The sequence below is a fragment of the Ctenopharyngodon idella genome, chromosome 20, assembly GCF_019924925.1.
Source record: "Ctenopharyngodon idella isolate HZGC_01 chromosome 20, HZGC01, whole genome shotgun sequence".
Lineage (NCBI taxonomy): Eukaryota > Metazoa > Chordata > Actinopteri > Cypriniformes > Xenocyprididae > Ctenopharyngodon > Ctenopharyngodon idella.
In genome coordinates, this window is record NC_067239.1 from 11,001,247 (window position 1) to 11,022,383 (window position 21,137).

At 37.2% G+C, this 21,137-nt stretch overlaps 3 protein-coding genes across 8 annotated transcripts in view; 2 read left to right on the forward strand and 1 right to left on the reverse strand.

Moving 5' to 3' along the window:
* Positions 1 to 21,137, forward strand: part of LOC127502714 (DNA polymerase zeta catalytic subunit-like) — an 845,784-nt gene that overhangs the window by 184,791 nt on the left and 639,856 nt on the right. The gene's annotated exons all lie outside the window — the stretch shown is intronic.
* The window catches only part of LOC127502738 (uncharacterized), a 237,575-nt gene that overhangs the window by 43,663 nt on the left and 172,775 nt on the right, over positions 1 to 21,137 (forward strand). The gene's annotated exons all lie outside the window — the stretch shown is intronic.
* pum2 (pumilio RNA-binding family member 2) overlaps positions 1 to 21,137 on the reverse strand; it is a 129,877-nt gene that overhangs the window by 35,892 nt on the left and 72,848 nt on the right. For 4 of the 6 annotated variants that reach the window (XM_051875977.1, XM_051875974.1, XM_051875975.1 and 1 more), the window contains 6 exons: positions 18,579 to 18,719; positions 18,120 to 18,419; positions 16,602 to 16,829; positions 16,016 to 16,283; positions 15,410 to 15,539; positions 1,476 to 1,610 (listed from right to left, as the gene is read on the reverse strand). In XM_051875977.1, coding sequence (XP_051731937.1) covers positions 1,476 to 1,610; positions 15,410 to 15,539; positions 16,016 to 16,283; positions 16,602 to 16,829; positions 18,120 to 18,419; positions 18,579 to 18,719 — 1,202 coding nt within the window. The remainder of the gene's footprint in view (positions 1 to 1,475; positions 1,611 to 15,409; positions 15,540 to 16,015; positions 16,284 to 16,601; positions 16,830 to 18,119; positions 18,420 to 18,578; positions 18,720 to 21,137) is intronic. The other 2 variants (XM_051875978.1, XM_051875976.1) reach the window with 1 other exon arrangement.

The following is a 21,137-nucleotide window of genomic DNA, read 5'->3' on the forward strand; positions in this document are numbered from 1 at the left end:
AAAAAAAACAACAAAAAAAAAGTTGCTAAGGCTCATGAAAAAACGTTTTCATCTATATCATCAAATTTGCTTCATGAGCATGATGTCGCTTGGGCCAGAGCAAGGTATTCTGATATCCAAACTGAATGGCTTTGTTGCACAGTAATGATTAGGACAGCTAAACGTGATTTATTTATTTTTTTATTTTTTTAATGAAACAACTTGCAATTTAAATAAGTCCCTGAAATTTAGTAAAAATACTGATTCCTTATAAGGAGCAAAAAAGGCTGCTTAGCTTCCCTCACAATACATAACACCATAAAAATCTTGGATAAAGATAAAATAAAAGATCGGATAAAGATAAGCATTTTGTTGATGCTGGATCTATTTCAGGCACCTAAAACTATATACATACACACACTCATACATAATGATGACCTGGATAATATAGGAAGACATTTATTGGATCTTAATTTTAGTTTTAAAAAGTTATATTACTATTTTTCATGTTCAAAAAGGCTTTCAAATTATTGGATGTCTATAAATCAGCTGGCCCTGATCAATTAGAATCATTATTCTTAAAATTAGCTGCAGAGTTTATAGCTGCTCCTTTGACTTTTTTAATCTTTCACTTTGTTTAAATGAAATTCCAAAGGTCTGGAAATCTGCCTATGTTATTCCATTGTTAAAAGGAGGAGATCTCACAAAAATGGATAACTATAGGCCGATTTCTAAACTTTGCATTCTGTCAAAGGTTTTTGAAACTCTTAGTAGTGAACAACTGTCATCTTATTTAGCTGAACATAATATTTTATCACAGAATCTGTCAGGTTTTGGGAAAAAACAGCACAACTACAGCTGGAATTAAGGTCTTAAATGACATTGAGGCACTTGACAAAAGATATAATTGTGCATCACTTTTTATTGATTTATATTTGAAACTGTTGATTTTAGCTTATTGATGTCTAGAGTCAAATTAATAGGATTACCCAATAACACCATATCCTGGATTGAAAATTACTTAATGGACAGAACACAATGGGTGTGAACGGATGGTCACTCATCCGCACCTTTACAGATGACTAGAGATGTTCCTGTTCTGGGGCCTAGTTTTAATTTCTATGCTGATGACACAGTGATTTATTGTAGTGCACCCAAATTACATCAAGATGTGTTTATTACAGTTTTCGTAGTTTTAATCTCAGACTGTTTATTTCCTAGTTAAATAAAGGACAATAAATAAACAAAACAATGAATAGGTAATTATTATAATGTATTATAATGCATTGTATGGTCTCACGAACAATTGTAATCAGTTATAAGGTGCATTACAAGGCATAATTAATGCATTAAAAATATTTTATTAATGCATTTTATATAAAGGTTTTAAGTCCTACCAAAAACTGTACTTTAGAAAGTTATAGTACAATCAAACAATTCCTTAACATTTTTTGTAACTGATGTGTAATGTTTGAAGTAAACAAAAGGCAACTTACAATTACCTGCTGGTCGGATGAGATGGACTCCAGAGCTTTTTGGATCACACGACAACCGTACATCTGCAGAGCCAGCGGCAACACATGGCCACGGATACGAGTCGCCAGAGCCAGTTTCTGATCGGCACTGCCAAACTGCAGCAGACAAACAGCAGTTACTCTCAGCAACACAAAAATCATCACAAACATAACGATTGTTTTTTTTGTTTTTTTGTTTTTGAGAGAGAGTATGAGATTATATATTAGGGCTATCAACGTTAACGCAATTGTAATGTACAATAACTTCACAAAACCTCTGAAGATTGACCACGCCTATCATACGGGCCCAATTGGAAACACACACTCGTCCTTGGACTATGGTGGCCAGACCTCTTCACTGTCCAGATAAAGAGAAAATTCGGAGTCTTGCAAGGCTGTATTCGCCTTTGATGTACAATGGAGCACACATAATTGTCTTCCTGGACACATCTGCGGTTCTGAAGCAGTGTAAGGCTTTCAACACTGTGAGGAAAAGACTCAAGGAGACTAATGTTTGATATGGGTTGCTCTTTCCTGCTTGCCTTTTGACTCACAACTCATCTAAACATGTCTTTGACACTGCTGAGAAGGCCCAAGCTTTTGTTGATCTAGATGTTGAGGACAGCTCGGCACAATATGAATAGCTACTGTATGTTGTTCTAATAGTCAAAAGGTTGGGCAAGACTCAGTGGCCTTTAAGTTTTTGGTTCTTTTTCATCTCCTGGACCTACCTGAGTATATTTCCATAGTTGGAGCAGATCAGTCTGATCTGCAAGCTTGTTAACTTTCCATTTATATTTATTTAAAGGGATAGTTCACCCAAAAGTCATTAATTAATCACCCTCATGTTGTTCCAAACTTGTAAGAATTCTTTCATCTTCGGAACACAAATGAAGATCTTTTTGATGAAATCAGAGCTTTCTATCCCTCCATAGACAGCTACGCAACTGACACTTTGACGCTTCAAAAAGTTCATAAAGGGATCTTAAAAATAGTCTATATGAAATGAGTGGTTTAGTCAAAATTTTCTGAAGACACTCGATCACTTTATGATGAAGAACAGATTTAATATAGGCTTTTATTCACATATAAACATTGATCAACGAACATAAAAAGATCAACCGAACCTGCTTGACACACAAGAAAAAACAAGCTCAAACGTGCTGAGTAACATATGAGAATGAACCTCATTGGTTTTCACACATCAAGCAAGCAAGCTTGAGTTTCCGTTTACCACAACTGATGTCTGAGTTGACGAATGTTTATATGTGAATATAAGCCTGAATTCAATCTGTTCATCATATAAAGCAATCATGTCTCTTCAGATATTTGGACTAAACATATCTACATCAACTGATCCTAACGGCCACTGTAAGAAATTATAGTCTGCCCCGACCCAGATTCCACGCCAAGATAAGTGGTTGATCATGCTGACTCCCCAAAATGGCTTAATTATCATAGAGAAAAAGAAAAGTCATCAGGTATGTTGTTTCTGCACCATTTGGGGTGATCACATCTTGAGCAATGGTAATCAATTGTAGAATGGGAATAGGTGTGGGACACCGAGAACCATCTCAGACAAAGAGGCGTCTCAACTTCATTAACATACAGACCACAGCTACTACAACAGGAGCAACTTAATTTACAGGAGGAGTGGTAAACTGTAACAGGATAAAAGGTTTGAGATTTGGATGTTCGGCGTTCATTCCGACTCCAATGAACCCAAGGTGCTACATGTACTTTGTCACCGCTACTCTGCAATAAACTTCTTCATCAAGATCTTCAATGTCCTCATCGTTTTTCTTACACCACTATATTCGTCACTGGCTTAACTGCTTCCAAACACTTTACTTTTTTAAAAATATTTATCTATGATGATAATGCTTTTTATCCGATACTCATTTTATCATTGGTGGCGATATTGGACCCTGCTTTGGACAAATTTCTGATCTGCACAGACCCCTCTCAACTCTATGTCGGTCATTAAACTCCTTGAGTCATTGGATATTATTGATATATGGAGGTTACACCATCCTGCCGATACTCTTTTTCTCATGTCCACAAATCATATTCAAGAATAGATTATTTTTATAGACTCTAAATTAATACCTAATGTCTCTACATCTAAATACCATAATATACTGATCTCCGATCATTCTGCTGTTACGGTATCCTTTGATTTTAGCTGAGCAAACCCAAGTTGTAACCGGAGATTTAATACTTCACAATTTTACAAAATGTGAAATTTTGCCAGCATACTTTAGAATTCCTTGACAGAGTTTATTAAGATTAATGATAAAGGGGATGTTTCAGATTCTGTGTTATGGGAAACTTTTAAAGTTGTAATGACAGGGCACATAATTTCCTATGAGTCAACTGCAAAGAAACTGCAACAGAAACACTTGGTGGAGATAGATGCTCATCTCACTCAATTGGAAAAATTATATAGGGAAACTGCATTGCGTCCTAAATTACATTATATCACTTAAATATGAATTTAATAAAATCACTTCAGACCAAGTGAACAAGATGTAGTTAAAAATTACACAAACACTTTGAGATGGGATAAACCAGATAAATTATTAGCCTGGCAGTTAAGGGGGTCCTATGCCAGTAGATCAATTTATCATATCGCTGACAAGGACGGTAAAATATTGACTAATCTAGATAAAATTGAACCCCTTATGTTACGGATGTTTCATCATTCCTTTAGTAAACAGAAATTTCCTTCATCTGTTTACTCCGCTAACATTATTTCTTAAAGGCAAAGATGAGACTGATGTCTTCTTTCCGTCCAATTTCTCTTTAAAACAGATTTAAAAGTGTTTTACTAAAATTTTGGCAACTAGATTAAAAATATGTATTTCAACTATTATTTACTCTGACCTAGTTGGCTTTGTCCCTGAAAGATTTTCTTTTTTTTTTTTTAAATGTCAGACGTTTTCTAAATATAATTTATTCAAAGTAAAAATTACAGATTCTGCCCTTGAAAGGATAGTTCACCCAAAAATGAAAATTGACCCTGCGTCCCAATGTCCATACTATCCATCCTAAATAGTATGTGAGATTAAAATGTGTGTGTCCCAAAGCATAGTATGTTGAAAAGAGTATGCCAAAAGTCCCTGGATGGTCTACTATTTCCGGTAGGTTTGAGTGACTAATAATCAGTTTAACCTGATAGAAAATATTTATTTAATGTTATCCGTGTATTATTTCATCTGCAATACCAATGTGGACTTTTATAAAGATCCGATTGGCCATTAACTTTTAAATGCATCATTATGCATATGAGTAGAGTTCTCCACATGAAAGACCCGCGACTGCCGATCAATGTGCTACAGCATTTCTCTCCGATACGGTAGGAAATTAACTAAATGAAATGTGGTGGAGGATGTAAGATGATTGACAGGCCAGTTTACGGTGACAGGATGCGACAGGGAGCAAAGATGCAATTGTATGACGTGATAGTATGTCCCAAAGCTTGTCTACTCTTTTGCTACACACTCAAAAGTACTTTTTGTTTACAAAAAGAGTACATACTTTTAAGGCGTAGTGGAAGTAGGCGAATTGGGACGCAGCATCAGTCGCAAAGCTTGTCTACTCTTTTGCTACACACTCAAATGTACTTTTTGTTTACAAAAAGAGTACATACTTTTAGGGCGTAGTATAAGTAGGTGAATTGGGACGCAGCATCTGTCATTATTTACTCACCCTCAAGTTGTTCCAAACCTGTGTAAGTTTCTTTGTTCTGCTGAACCCAAAAAACAACATTTTGAAGAATGCTGGTAACCAAACAGTTGACAGTAGCCATTGACTTCCATAGTAGCATAGTACTTCCACCTGTACATAGTACCATCAACTGTATTCTTCAAAATATCTTCTTTTGTGTTACCCGTTACAAGGACTAATGATTTGTTTATTTATTTTAGATATGTAACAGTTAATTTTTGTTACTGTATTTAAAGACTGTAGGAAAAGTTGGCCTTGTATATCTTTTTTTTTTTTTTTTTGCTTTTTATTTTAAATGCTGTACATTTTGATACATGAAGGGTTTGTTTGCCTGTTATTTTTTGTTTTGGATTTTGTAAAAACATAAAAATTTTAAAAAAAAAAAATTTAAAAAAAAAAACCCTAGAAAAGGCAACATCCTCACAACTATGTTCCTTTTTAGAAAGAAATTGTATCTGCGAGGATTTCCAGTCAGGATTTAGACCGTATCATAGTACTGAGACTGCTCTCATTAGAGTTACAAACGATTTGCTATTATCATCCGATCATAGTTTTATCTCTCTATTAGTGTTACTGGATCTTAGTGCTGAATTTAATACTATCGACCACAACATTCTTTTGAAAAGACTCGATAATTACGTTGGCATTAGTAGAACTGCATTAGCATGGTTCAAATCATACTTATCTGACCGTAACCAATTTCTAAAGGTGTCATATCGATCAAAAGTTCAGTATGGAGTACCGCAAGGCTCAGTACTAGGACCGTTGCATTTCACCCCATACATGCTACAGTTGGGAGGTATCACTAGGAAGCATGGTGTTAGTTTTCACTGTTACGCTAATGATACAGTGCTTCCCACACATAGACTTTACTTGGGCGGGCCACCCAGGTATATTAACGGCCGCCCAAGTATATTTGGAGACACATTTTTGCTTTTATAATTTTTATCCTTTTATACTTTATCCACCCGAGATAATGAAACCATCCGCGATCAAATAACTAGTGGAAAATCTCGCTTCGCCCTCCACGTTTCGTACCTGCTCGTTCTGTGTGCACGAGAACTGTTTACTCCCTCTGACAATATTCCCATGTGCGCTGCAGAAACATGGTGGATATGTCACAAAGGCGGCGCTGTTGCGCATTCTACAGGCTCAGGCTACAGTGCTTCAGACTGCTTCAAAGTGATTCCCAATCAACAAATAGCACACATTTATGCCAAGCGATTGCTAATGAACTCGAGTTGATGAATTATGACAATGTCTACTTCATGCAATTGAACTGAACAAAGGTGCAACACTCACTCTTACAGAGCTCAAACTTTATTCATTAAAAAACATGACGTTTCGGCCGTCATCACATAATATGAGTAACAACCTCACACAGCTATGTGCACTCTGATAATCACAGACAGCTGTGCAGCTCCACTAATTGAGAGGTAGTTTCCTAATAAGATTAGGGGAAAAAGAGGAAAAGAAGTTCAATGAATCAAACTTTGAAGAAACATAGAAACCCAATAAAACAAGCTGTAAATCAGTTCTCAGAAAAAAAAAAAAAAAAGATACTCAATGACAAATGTCAAAGATACAAAAATACAGGCTTTAAATGAGTATCCATATAAGTGCAAAAATATAAAAATAAAAAAAAAATCCCTGACAAACATTGAAGGGAAAATAGAAGCGCATTGGAACAAGCTTTAAATCAGTTTTCTTCAGGGCAACTGTGCACAGCGGGCAATAGGCATTTAAAATGGTTAAACAAAGGACTATGTCAACTCACTCCTCATTTACTGCACTATAAGGTGGCGCTATAAAGCCCCTCCTCCCCGCCCATTTCTAAGGCTTTGCCCATGTCTACTGGATAACAATCCTGACGTGTGTGTCGAGTTTCATGCAATTTTAAGCATGCTAAGAGTCTTAAAAGCATACAAAACGAATATTTAAGTTTGATGCGTTGCCAAGGCAACAGTGCTTGAGATATCATGATTCTTTTTAAAGGTCTACATCTGCCATGTTTTGACATTATTCTGATGAAGTTTGAAGCAAATCTGGTAAAAATAAGAGGGTGATCTCAAAGTATGTTGAAAGTGACACTTCCTGCTGTCAGTTGGTGGCACTATAACTTTGACTCACAATAGTCACATCCGTGTGATCAGCCTTGTGCAACGAACACACAGCCTAAATTTTATAAAAATCAATTAATGTATGCAGAAGTTATAACACTTCCTGTTTCCCTTTTCGCGCCATAAATTCGTTGCCTCGCCACGGCCAAACCATTTGAGATATCCAACGTCCATTTGCAATTTAACAACTTCAAAGTCTTAGCACCAAGTTAAAAAAGTTTGGTGTAAATTGTATAAAGCCTGTAGGAGTAGTAGTATAAAATTGATAGCCTGTTTTTTCAAAAAAATTGACATTCAAACCAAAATATCTGACTTCCTGTTGATTGGCGCTATTGACTGTAAATTAGAAAGTTTTCCAGCTTAATGAGAACAATATGTGTACCGAGTTTGGTGACTGTAGCTAAAACTAATCCCCCCTCTTTTGTCAAAAGGTGGCGGTGTCTACCGGATAACAATATTGATGTGTGTGTCGAGCTTCATGCAATTTGAAGCATGTTAAGAGGCTCAAAAATGCCTAAGAATATTATTAAAGTTTGACGTGTTGCCATTGCAACAATAATTAAGATATCACAAATACATTTACAGGTCTACATCTGCCATGTTTTGACATTACTGTGATGAAGTTTGAAGCAAATCGGGTAAAAATAAGAGGGTGATCTCAAAGCATTTTAAAAGTGATACACTTCCTGCTGCCAGTTGGTGGTGCTATAACTTTGACTCACAATAGTCACATCCATGTGATCGGACTCCTACAACCAACACACTGCTGAAGTTTCATAAAAATCAATCAATGTATGCAGACGTTATAACATTTTTTGTTTCCCTTTTCTCTCTATAAATTCGTTGCCTCGCCATGGCCAAACCATTCAAGATATCAAAAATTTGCTGGCAATTTTTCATAATCAGTGTCTTGACTTCATGCTGACCAAGTTTGGTGGTGATCGGATTAATCACCTAGGAGGAGTATATCAAATTCCAGAGCATGCATTTTTCAAACAACCCATAATAGCTGACTTCCTGTTGAGCTGGCGTATAACGAAAGTTGTTAGGCCCGATGAGGCCTATATGTGTACTGAGTTTCATACTAATACGTGTAAGCGTGTTTGATATATGGACCAAGTTTTTGGACCACGCTCAAGAGGGCGCTGTCGAGCCCCCCTGCCACGCCCGGGTACCAGCTTCTGCCCGGCCCTGATGGCCGCAGATTCCGATGTGTGTGCAAAGTTTCAAGAGTTTTCGAACATGTTAAGGGCCCCAAAAGTGCCAAAAACAGAGGGGAAAAAAAATAATAATAATAATCCTAAAGAAAACAATAGGGCCTTCAGCCTTTGGCTTTGGCCCTAATAATAATCCTAAAGAAAACAATAGGGCCTTCAGCCTTTGGCCCTAATAATAATAATCCTTAGGGGATCAAGAGGGCCCTGCGCCATTAGTGGCTTGGGCCCTAATAATCCTAAAGAAAACAATAGGGCCTTCAGCCCTTTGGGCTTTGGAAACATCAGACTTTGTCAGGCCGCCACGGACACGCCCTTTAGTGAAAACTCTAGATCTTCACAATTTAACATCGCTAAGGCCTTTAGATTAGACTGACCAAATATGATGTTGTTCTGGTTAAATCTGTATGAGGAGTTAATCACAGTGTAAAACATGTCATTTCCTGTTGCCCGCAGGTGGCGCTATGACCGTAACTGAATATTGCCATGTAGATGTCTTCAGGCCAGGACTCTTATCACACATGTGAAGTTTGGGGCTGATCCGACTTTGTAATACCAGAGTTACATAAACTTCCTTTTTCATGGCGAAACATCGAAATTTGTCAGGCCGCCATGGACACGCCCTCCAGCAAAAACTCTAGATCTTCGCAATTTCACGTCGCAAAGGCCTTTAGATTAGACTGACCAAACATGATGTTGATCTGATAAAAGCTCTAGGAGGAGTTTGTTAAAGTACAACATCTGGAAATGGCAAAAAGTGCACAAATTTTGCAGAGACAATTCAAAATATCTGACTTCCTGTTGGGTTTCAGACTTTGCACCAGGAGACTTTTTTGTAGGGATTGGGCTGTTACAAGTGTCTACTGAATTTCATACCTGTATGTGAAACGTGGTGCAAGGGGCACTTCGTTTAAATATTGTAGGTGGCGCTATCGAGCCATTTTGCCATGCCTAATTCTGAGACCCATAACAGACATAAATTTTCACCACTTCTGACGCGTGTGCAAAGTTTCATGAGTTTGAGCATGTTTAGGCCCTTAAAAATGCGATTCATTTGGGAGAAGAAGAAGAAGAAGCGGAAGAATAATTCCATTGCGCCATTATTGGCTTGGGGGCTCGGGCACTAATATTAATCCTAAAGAAAACAATAGGGCCTTCAGCCCTTTACAGGGCTTGGGCCCTAATAATCCTTAGGAGAACAATAGGCCCCTGCGCCTTAGAGGCTTGTGCCCTAATAATAAATATAACTGCAAGCAGCGATGACGGGCCCAAGCCCGGTGGCACCGCCACCCCAGTGGCTTCAGGGCAACTGTGCACGGCGGGCAATGGGCATTTAAAATGGTTATACATAAAAGGTCTATGTCAAATTCTGACCACATTTACTGGTGCCAATATGATCACAAACCACAACAGCCACATCCATGAGATCGTTTAAATGTAGATGAATTCCATGTCATAGAATATCATAGGTCAGTTTCAAATGAGTGCAGAATATCATCGTAATCTTCCATGTCCGTGTTTTCCCTCAGACAACCTCTATAAAATTCCAGAGCAAATTATATACTATTATTTGTGCAAACTCCACAGTACTCTGAGAAATGTAATCCATTCTTAATGCGAATGTCTGTGATTGCTGATGTTGTATTATCCTAACACTTCTCTTCATGTGTTTTGACCTCCCTGAGCTAACGTTTGTGCACCAATCTTATGCACCAAAAGCATGCTTTCATTTAATTTCAATATGTGTGGTATAAAAAATAAAATGATAAAATTAATAAATAGAGCCAAATCACAGAACCTGCAAAGACAATTTTAATATCAGTCTCAGGTAATAGTAAGGTACATGTCAGATTTTTCTGCTCACTTATGCAAGTTTATTTTAAACAGCCACTTTTATAATCATGTGAAATTTACTTAAAGAGGGTTTTTTTTATATATATATATAAATTTGAATTATATCAATAAATAATTAATTTAAAAATAATTTTAATTTTAAAAATAATAATTGTAACTCAAACGATATTTAGAAAACTAGTCCTGTCCTAATAGTGATATAGTGTCATGGTTTAATTTCAAATGATTGTGAAGTTATCTGCAGTTCATTAATAAATGGGTAATCAGTAAAAGGGTTAAAGACCACTAATCAAGATTGTAACACACACACACACACACACACACACACACACACACACACACACACACACACACACACACAGAGAGAGAGAGAGAGACAGAGAGTGTGTGTGAAAAATCCACATTCAAACCAAAATATTTGGTAACACTTTAGTATAGGGAACATGTATTCACTTTTAACTATGACTTTTCCCTCAATAAACTTTTAATTTACTGCTTATTAATAGTTAGTAAGGTAGTTGCTAAGTTTAGGTATTGGGTAGGATAAAGAATGTAGAATAAGGTAATGCAGAATAAGGCATTAATATGTGCTTAATAATTATTAATAAACAGCCAATGTTCTAGTAATATACATGCCAATAAGCAACTAGTTAAAAGACCCTAAAATAAAGTGTTACCAAATATCTGACTTCCTGTTGATCAGAGCTAATGACTGTAAAATGGAAAGTTGTCCGAATTAATCAGAACAATATGTTTACTGAGTTTGGTGAGTGTACGTTAAACTTTTGTAAGTGGGGGGGTTAGTCTTTTAAATAGACTCAAAAATTATGTTGGCATTAGTGGAATTGCATTGTCATGGTTCAAATCATACCTATCTGACCGTTATCAGTTTGTAGTAGTAAACGAAGAGATGTCATATCGATCACAAGTTCAATATGGAGTACCGCAAGGCTCAGTACTAGGACTGGTGCTTTTCACTCTGTATATGCTACCCTTGGGAGATATCATTAGGAAGCATGGCGTTAGTTTTCACTGTTACACTGATGATACTCAGCTCTATATTTCTTCGAATGCATAGCTGATATAAAAAAATTGGATGACCAATAATTTCCTACTACTAAATTCAGAAAAACAGAAATTCTAATTATTGGACCAAAAACCTCTGCACATAATTACCTAGAATACTGTTTAACACTTGATGGCTGCTCTGTTAAATCTTTGTCGTCAGTTAGGAACCTGGGTGTGCTCTTTGATACCAATCTTTCATTTGAAAGCCACATTTCTAGCATTTGTAAAACCGCATTCTTCCATCTTAAAAATATATCTAAACTATGACACATGCCCTCAATGACAAATGCCGTTAGTTCATGCGTTCATGACCTCAAGGCTAGATTACTGTAATGCCCTACTGAGTGGTTGCCCTGCTCGCATGATAAACAAACTACAGCTCGTACAAAATGCAGCAGCTAGAGTGTTTACTAGAACCAGGAAGTATGACCATATTAGCCCGGTTCTGTCAACACTGCATTGGCTCCCTGTTAAACATAGTATAGATTTTAAAATCTTGCTAATTACTTACAAAGCACTAAATGGTTTAGCTCCCCAGTACCTGAGCGAGCTCTTAACGCATTATAGTCCTTCAAGTCTATTGCGATCTCAGAATTCAGGCCAGTTGATAATACCTAGAATACCAAAATCAACCGCAGGTGGTAGATCCTTTTCCTATTGGGCACCTAAACTCTGGAACAATCTTCCTAGCATTGTTTAGGAAGCAGACACACTCTGCCAGTTTAAATCTAGACTAAAAACGCATCTCTTTACCCTGGCATGCACATCACTGTTTACTCCATTGCTGATATAGATAAATTAACTAAATTAATAACTATTGATCCGTACAACGGAATGAATCAATACTGAATTTAGTTAAGCTGGACAATGACACCATTTTCTTTAAGAGCTGCTGTGCAGCCAAAAATTATATGCCAGTTATCACTGTAAAGCTGCTTTGACACAATCTGCATTGTAAAAAGCGCTATATAAATAAAGGTGACTTGACTTGACTTGGATGTAACAGTATTATCAATATCGTGGTACTGCAATAGCAAAATTGTCTCGATATCATCATGGTCACACGACTGTATGAAACGATGTGTCTTCTGGGCAAAAAGTGTAGTTTTTTTCAGCCCAGTGGAGCAGAACGGAGGGAAGGGGTGACTAGGGTTGTGAACCGATAACCGGTTCTTATCCAGAATGAAGTGCGAGGAGCGTATCCTTTAATAGAGCAACTCACCTCATGAATATTATAACAATGAATGTACTGAAAAGCCCTCACGCTACTCATATATGTCAATGCAGGAAAGGGGGGAGGAAGGGAGGGAGGGAGGGAGAGAGACAGAGAGAGAGAGAGAGAGAGAGAGAGAGAGAGAGAGAGAGAGAGAGAGAGAGAGAGAGAGGGGGGGGGGGGGGGGGGGGGGTGGTACACAAAGCTGCACGATTAATCTTTAAAAGATCCCGTTCTCGATTTGATCACCCATGTGATCTAATTCCTAAATGACAACTATTCGTCTGTATATTAAACCTTTGACAAAATTCAAATCTGCATTCGCGCTGCCGCTGATCTAGAGACAGCAGTTGTCATGTTTAGATATAAACAGCTTCACAAACAATCTTTTCAAACACAGTATCATTAATTAATTAATTCTGTTACAAATATTCCAATTATCACAAAAGTATACAAAAGTTTATTATTCAGATAAACGCTGATGTCTATGTTAACGATCAAAATAGAATAAATCACCTATTGAAACTGCTTCAAATAACGACTAGGTGGAAACAAATTACTGTTAAAAATATATCTATCACTGAATCATTCTTTCAGAAACAAGTGAAGTCTTTATGAATCCAAAAATATTCTGTTTCACCTGTCTGGATCTTACATGGGTATTTAAGCATCTTATTTGTGTTGAATTTGTGGTAACACTTTACAATAAAGTTTTGTAAAATTTGTTAACATTAATTAATGTATTAACTAACATGAACTAACCATGAGCAATACATTTGTTACTGTATTTGTTAATCTTTGTTAACCTTAGTTAATAAAAATGCAGCTGTTCATATTGTTCATGTTAGTTTACAATGCATTAAATAATGTTAACAAATACAACTCTTGATTTTAATAATGTATTAGTAAATGCTGAAATTAACATTAACAGATTAATGAATGTTGTAGAAATGCAATTTTATTATTAGTTAATGTAGTTAACTAACGTTAACTAATGAAACTTATTGTAAAGTGTTAGTGAATTTGTTGAGATTAGCAGTCTTAAATTCATTTTACAAATATAATGAACACAAAAAGGACTGAGTTCAGTATTGTGCATTTTTACCCCTTACTACTATTTTTTATTGGTTGTTTAATATTTTTTCCTTATTATGAAAACTGAAAACACTACACTGGAAGTTCCTGTTTCAAACTGACAAAATCTTCATTTGTCTTTTTTTTTTTTTTTTTTGTATTTTTTTTTTTTATAAATAATCGCAATAAATACACTATATTGCCAAAAGTTTTGGGTCGCCTGCCTTTACATGCACATGAACTTTAATGACATCCCATTCTTAATCTGTAGGGTTTAATATGGAGTTGGCCCACCCTTTGCAGCTATAACAGCCTCAACTCTTCTGGGAAGGCTTTCCACAAGGTTAAGGAGTGTGTTTATGGGAATTTTTGACCATTCTTCTAGAAGCGCATTTGTGAGGTCAGGCAGTGATGTTGGCGAGAAGGCCTGGCTCGCAGTCTCTGCTCTAATTCATCCCAAAGGTGTTCTATCGGGTTGAGGTCAGGATTCTGTGCAGGCCAGTCAAGTTCCTCCACACCAAACTCGCTCATCCATGTCTTTATGGACCTTGCTTTGTGCACTGGTGCGCAGTCATGTTGGAACAGGAAGGGGCCATCCCCAAACTGTTCCCACAAAGGTGGGAGCATGAAATTGTCCAAAATGTTTTGGTATGCTAAAGCATTAAGTGTTCCTGTCACTGGAACTAAGGGGCCAAGCCCAACACCTGAAAAACAACCCCACACCATAATCCCCCCTCCACCAAACTTTACACTTGGCACAACGCAGTCAGGCAAGTACTGTTCTCCTGGCAACCGCCAAACCCAGACTCGTCCATGGGATTGCCAGACAGAGAAGCGTTCACTCCAGAGAACACGTCTCCACTGCTCTAGAGTCCAGTGGTGGCGTGCTTTACACCACTTTACACTTGTGACAGTGTCACAAGTCTGCGCACTGTGCGCCTCAGCATGTGCTGACCCCGCTCTGTGATTTTACGTGGCCTACCACTTTGTGGCTGAGTTGCTGTTGTTCCCAGTTGCTTCCACTTTGTTAGGAAATTTCACAAATGGACTTGTTGCACCTATCACGGTACCACGCTTGAATTCACTGAGCTCCTGAGAGCGACCCATTCTTTCACAAATGTTTGTAGAAGCAGACTGCATGCCTAGGTGCTTGGTTTTATACACCTGTGGCCATGGAAGTGATTGGAACACCTGAATTCAATGATTTGGAGGGGTGTCCCAATACATTTGGCAGTATAGTGTATCATATCCTGGACTTTATACCGAGGTATTATCGTACCGTGAGATTTTGATATTGTTACATCCCTAAAACATACTGATCGATCATCTCTTCTGTGCTTTTTATTAGTAGCAAACAGCGTTGCATTACTGTGCATGCCCTCTTCTGGATTGGAGTATGAATTGCCTGTGACCGACTGTATTTGTTGTGTAACTGTATCGACACACTAAATCTGTCTATTTCAAAGTAACTTCATTTTTAACATACATATTCAAGTGGTCGAAACTTTTGCCTGTTAACAACGGAGCCTGATAGGGAAAGAGTAACTGACCGAATGAGTAACAGGTTCATGCACATCCTCGAAACGCCGTAAAACTGAATTAACCTGGTCCATTTCTGGGCAAAACATTTTAAATATGAATTACCTCAAAGAACTTCTGTATAACGTAGTTCCCAAAAACATCAGTCATGAGTTGGTAAGCAGCCTGTAAGATCTCCCCAAACACCATCTGCCTCTCTGCAGGAGTTGCACGCTCCAACTTCTGCTGAATAAACCTGGACATTGAGAAAAAGATCTTACTTATTGTACAGAACATACGACAAAAAAAAAAAAAAAAAAAACAACCTCAAAATGCTCAAATAGAGAATGCTCAAAATAGAGAGAGTTCCCAAACTATCATTACATCATTTTCCAGGATATTTATTTCATATGATGTATTATAGAAGCAGTTTAGTTGTTATTTTTGCATTGTTTCCAGACATGCATGATCAAAAATATCAAGCTGTGTCAAAGAAGTGAAAAAAAGAAGAAAAAAAATAACCGGTATTATGAGAAATGCTTGCAATACATTTATTATTCAGATATAGAAACAAATGTCAGACACTGTGAAATGTGCAAGACCAACACACAATGCACTAGTTAGTAATAGCAAATGCTTTAGCGTTAGTAAATGCTACTAAAACATTACTGTAAAACTGTATTTAAAAAAATCCAAAATCCTGAAAAAGTGTAAATTAGGAGGAGTGGGAACCTGGATCCATGCTGGTCTTGAGAGAACTCCACCATGTGTCCAGGCAGGTCTCGCAGTTGCAGGTTGGGAAAGCGGTTATTCCGGAAGTCCTCTAGTAAGCGGCTGCGTCCTGAAGGCATGACATCTGAGCGGCTGTAGCGGGCTCGTGGTGGGGGAAAGAGCTGACTGCTAGAGCTGAAAAGACTGGAGGTACTGCCCGAGCTCCTGTATTTGGCTTCTGCTCCGGGAGCAGCAGAAATATATCGGCCGCTGCCATTGGGCAGACCACCTGTGAAAAGCAGGAGAGAGGAAAACAGGATTTGAGTTTAGAAGTTTTCTTCACTTGCAAATACAGAGTGATTGTGTTGCTCAATCAAGACAAATAAGTTCACAATTTAAAAAATTGAGACATGAAAATCAAATTAACCATACTAAGCTCAGAGACCTGTCAGAGGGCAGAGAGTATTTTTTTCCAAACCTTTTGAAATGTAATAATCATTTGACCTCAGTTTGGTTGGTCTGCTTGGAGTGAAAAGTGTTTTGCACTCCAACCAAACCTGGAAACAAACCCTGATTTGGATCAATCGGTTGAACCAAGAGATCATACCCAGATGGAGGCTGGATGAGGACCCGTGGGAGGAGGGCAGAGAGGGTGGAGGTGTCAAAGGTGAGTGGCCAGGTGTCAGTCCAATGGGGCTGGGGGAGGAGGAGTATCCTAAGCTGTTGTAGAAAGACTGGCCAATGGGAGTCAAGCTGCTACCACCACGCTTATACAGGTCAGAGCTGGCCAAAAGGGAGTCCCGACGAGTTGCGCTGCTGCTAGTGGAATTTGACACTGCAGGAATACAAGAGTGGGAAGGACAAAGAAGAGAACAAAACAAAATGAGAACAACTGACAAACTGATCTGTTATGACAATCCAATCCAAACAAGACTAAGCCTGTGTCTCAAAATACAGTCAGTCAATTCCTTTGTCTAAAGCAGGGGTGTCAAACTATTGACATTACTTTGATTTTGTCAGGAGAAATGACGAAAAGAACACAGCTGACAAACGTAAGCATTACATTCCTCTGGCACTACATGGCTTGCCCATCCACAACCCTTTGATCCCAAATCCAATATACATTATACCCACCTAATAACAAAAATCTTTCTAGAAAACAAAAACATTTTTCTTACGACCTTACGTGAATTCTTTTGACAACATCATGAAATATAATCGTTTCTGGGTAACAGGTGAATTGCAGCTATCAAACTACACATGCCAATTTATGAGAATAATACTATGCTTGCACTCAAAACTCACTGTAGACCACCATCAAGTGTTTGTAATAACTTCTGATTGTGATCTAATGTGGATTTTGGTCATATGATGATGCAGCAATATGTTGTTTGTAGCATTTAGAATATCGCTATACCTGGTTAGCATTTCTCATGTAAATATCCTTTATTCTTATAAAAATAGCCCAAACCACAAGAAAATCACATACAAATCATATGCTGTCGTAATCGTATGTTTATTAACTTCATGTTTCATGTGTAAAACATTTCTCTGGGTTAGTATGCACAGAACAGAATGCGGAAGTGTAGTGGAACTTTGTCAAAAGCAGGGGTGTCAAACTCATTTTCAGCTTGGGCCACATCAGCTTATGTGTACCCTCAAATAAAGCTGACTAAATATCTAAGACCAATTTCATCCAGTCATTATAAAGGTGCTTCTACAGTTTAGAGGGGCACATGCAACCCAAAAATGTCTAAAAATGTTCTTAAATTTTTTTTTTTTTTTTTTTTTTTTTGCAACAACAGCACCAAAGCACTTAATTCTAGTTATTTTGGGAGTACTTATGTATTTAACAAACATTAAGTTTGTGCTGCAGATCATTTTATTAAAAAAAAAAAAGAAACATTTCAAAAATTAACTTGCTGGCTACATGAAATGAGGTTTTGGATGGTGGGAATTGAGTTTGACTACAGGGGCAGATGTTGTTTTTGTTTTGTTTTTTTTGCAGCACTCTAAATCAAAATAGAACCTATTAACCGGTTGATCTGAGACTTTTTTTTTTTTTCCCCTCACAGGCAGCAACTTAAAAGTCACTATTGCTCACAATGCAAATAGTGAAACAGACCTGAAGAGCCAAAGGCACCAAGGGCAGAGCCAAGCCCAACACCCAGAGATCCACCAGTGCTGCTGAAACCCAGAGATGTGCTAGGTGGAGGTGCCGCGCTTGTATGGGAGAATAACGAGCTGCTCTGGGAGCTGGGCGCCACTGAGCCAGATCCATAGAAGGAGTTGGAGGGCAGTCCGCTGGAGGGTGGAGGCGGCTGCTGCTGAGGTTGAGGCTGCTGGGGTTGTTGGCAGGCCATGGACCGGTACAGACCGTTAGCAGGACCAGACATGCTGTTACCAGAGCCTGACGCAGATGCAGCTAGACAAGAGGACAGAAAGAAGAAGAAGATTAAAAGAAAGCAAAATAATAAATTAAATCAGTTTAGTCAGTAGAATAAAAAGAAACAAATAGACTACTTAATACAAAGTCCAGAAAAGATTTCCAGTTTAAACATTAGATAAAAACAGGCATATTCACCAGCTTGTGCGGCTGCTGGGTTGATAAGGAGAGGGGTTTGGACCAGTCGGACAGGTCCACCCAGGCCAGTGCGAGCTCCAGGACCCATTACCAGAGCTCCAGTCTGATCATAGTAAGCAGCCGGTGCTAGAACTTGGTAACCTGATTAAAACATAACAGACTGAATCTGTGTCTGAATCAATGTGTTTCCATGCTAAAGAATGTAGATGTTTTAGATTTAGGGTTCTCTCTCCTTTTGACTAATAAATTCATTTTCCAGTTGTTTATCACTGGATAGGGATTTTATAGAGATTAAATTCACTAAAGACATTTTGTTTCAAGCTGACTAGAAAATTCTATTTATGGTATTTGTCACAAACTACTGAACAAGTTTTCTAAAATCTTTTCTGTCACACAGAGTTAAATTACATTATGCACATTATATGTGTCGCAAATCTTTGTTACTGGCTTTAACCCTAGGCTGGAAGACTGTGTTTTGTGCATTATCTTCATGAAATAAGCTGGAATATAATTTTGTCATCATGACATGATAATTTGGGTCATTTTTTTTATTATTATTATCAATCGCTTTGGAGTTAGAATGAGTTGGCTTTTTTGAATGGATGTCAGTGAAGGTGAGGCTTCAATATGCTGAGTTCATTACGCTGAGTTTTGTGAGGAAACAGCTGATCACTTTATGAATTGTTATATTTAACATTAAACAATTTTAGAGAAAGCTACTTTTGGAAATAACAACAAAATAAATGCTGTTTTGTTAGAGAAGTCATGGAGAATTTTTTTTTATTTCTATTTTATTTTACAACCTTCCATAATCAGAGAAGGACAATGGCATATCAGTTCTTCAGCATGAAAAGAGGCTCAATGACAAGTCCATGAGAGTCTAGTGTTGTCATGATACCAACATTATGACTCTGATACAATATCTGACAAAATCTCGATACTAATAGCCGCATTGTCATCTCCGTGCGTCTCTTAGAAATCAGCCAGCTTGGAGTAATATCAACTAAAATACTAGGCATCATACACATTTTCTACTATTTGATGTCTATTTAAATGTTTTAAACCTTGATGCACAAATTAGTGTATACTTTATGAATAAACCAAGGACAGCGTGATCGCAAATCAAATTGCCACGTTGCCATCGTGTCTCTCTCAGAAATCAGAGCTTTGACCAGCAAGCATTTATATATTCTTTATCATTTGTTCAGATTTGCATTTGTATGCAAAGTAAAAGTTGTTTTTAGCGATTTTCAACCACTAAATATTTTCTTTCAACTTCCATTTTTTTCTAATCAGCTATTTTATATAGAAAGACCTCTTATTTGAGGCTGTGGATGATTGTCATCTACACAAAGTTCCTCTGGTAATTAAAAATAAATAAATAAATAAATAAATAAATAAGTGATTTTTTTTTTTTACTTTTAATATTTTGTTTAACTTTTAATAATGCTATTTAACATTTAATATTATTGTTTTAAAAAGAAGATATTTGAATACATTTGACGTACTACGAAGTGAACAGAATTACATTTAAAAAGAGCTTCTCATGTAACTTCCTGTTAAAGCCCGACCCACTTCCAGTTTTATCCGAATACAGATACAAATAATTTTGAGATTGTTACAGATACCCCTAGAACATATGATAATATAATCATATCTGGGTAACAGGTGAATTATAGCTACAATTACCATCAAGCTACATATGCCAATTTATGAGACTGATACTACGGTTTTAGTGAAAACTTACTGTAAACACCTTTGAGTGTTTGTAATAACTTCCGATTGTTATCTAATGTGGATTTTAGTCATACGAGGAGCCAGAAATATGTTGTTTGCAGCATTTAGAATAAGCTACACCTGGTGAGCATTTCTCATGTAATCCTTTCAATAGAAGAGACAGGGCAGATTATGAACACATAATATGAGTGACGTGCAGTGAATGATAACAGCGATTATGGAAGTAAAAACAAAGGGAGACAACACCAGAAGCTAATATGCTCACCAGATCACATAATTCAGTGGAAAATTAATAGAAATTATGATTCTGTCTAAAGAAATATAATCTAAATAATTTAATTATACCCTAACATTTACAGAGAGGCGCACATGTGAAGTCAGAATTTTGAGGAATAAATTACCACTTCTGTGGTGTGTAACAGAAAAGTAATATTACTTTCCTGGCAACAGTAATTTGTTATACTAGTTATAAGTAATGATATTATTACTTTTGAAATGAGTAACGAGTAATGAGTAACAAATCATATTTTTAACAAGCTGCGGACACACACTGCAACACTGCAGACAGCACAAGCACCACTTATTTTTTGCGACTTATTGCTCAACTCTTTAACATCCTGTTTGCGCATTCATGCACAGTTCTTTATTACTCTAAAGTGTCAATAACAACAAAGAAGTGATGCGCTGATATATTTATCAGCTCATTTGAGAACACAAAAAATTTGGCAAGCCCAACGTGGCACACCTCTTTACACTGCGGAAGCGCTGCCGATGATCTGAAAACAATAATGATAAATAGCCTATAATAAAACTAGATGAGTA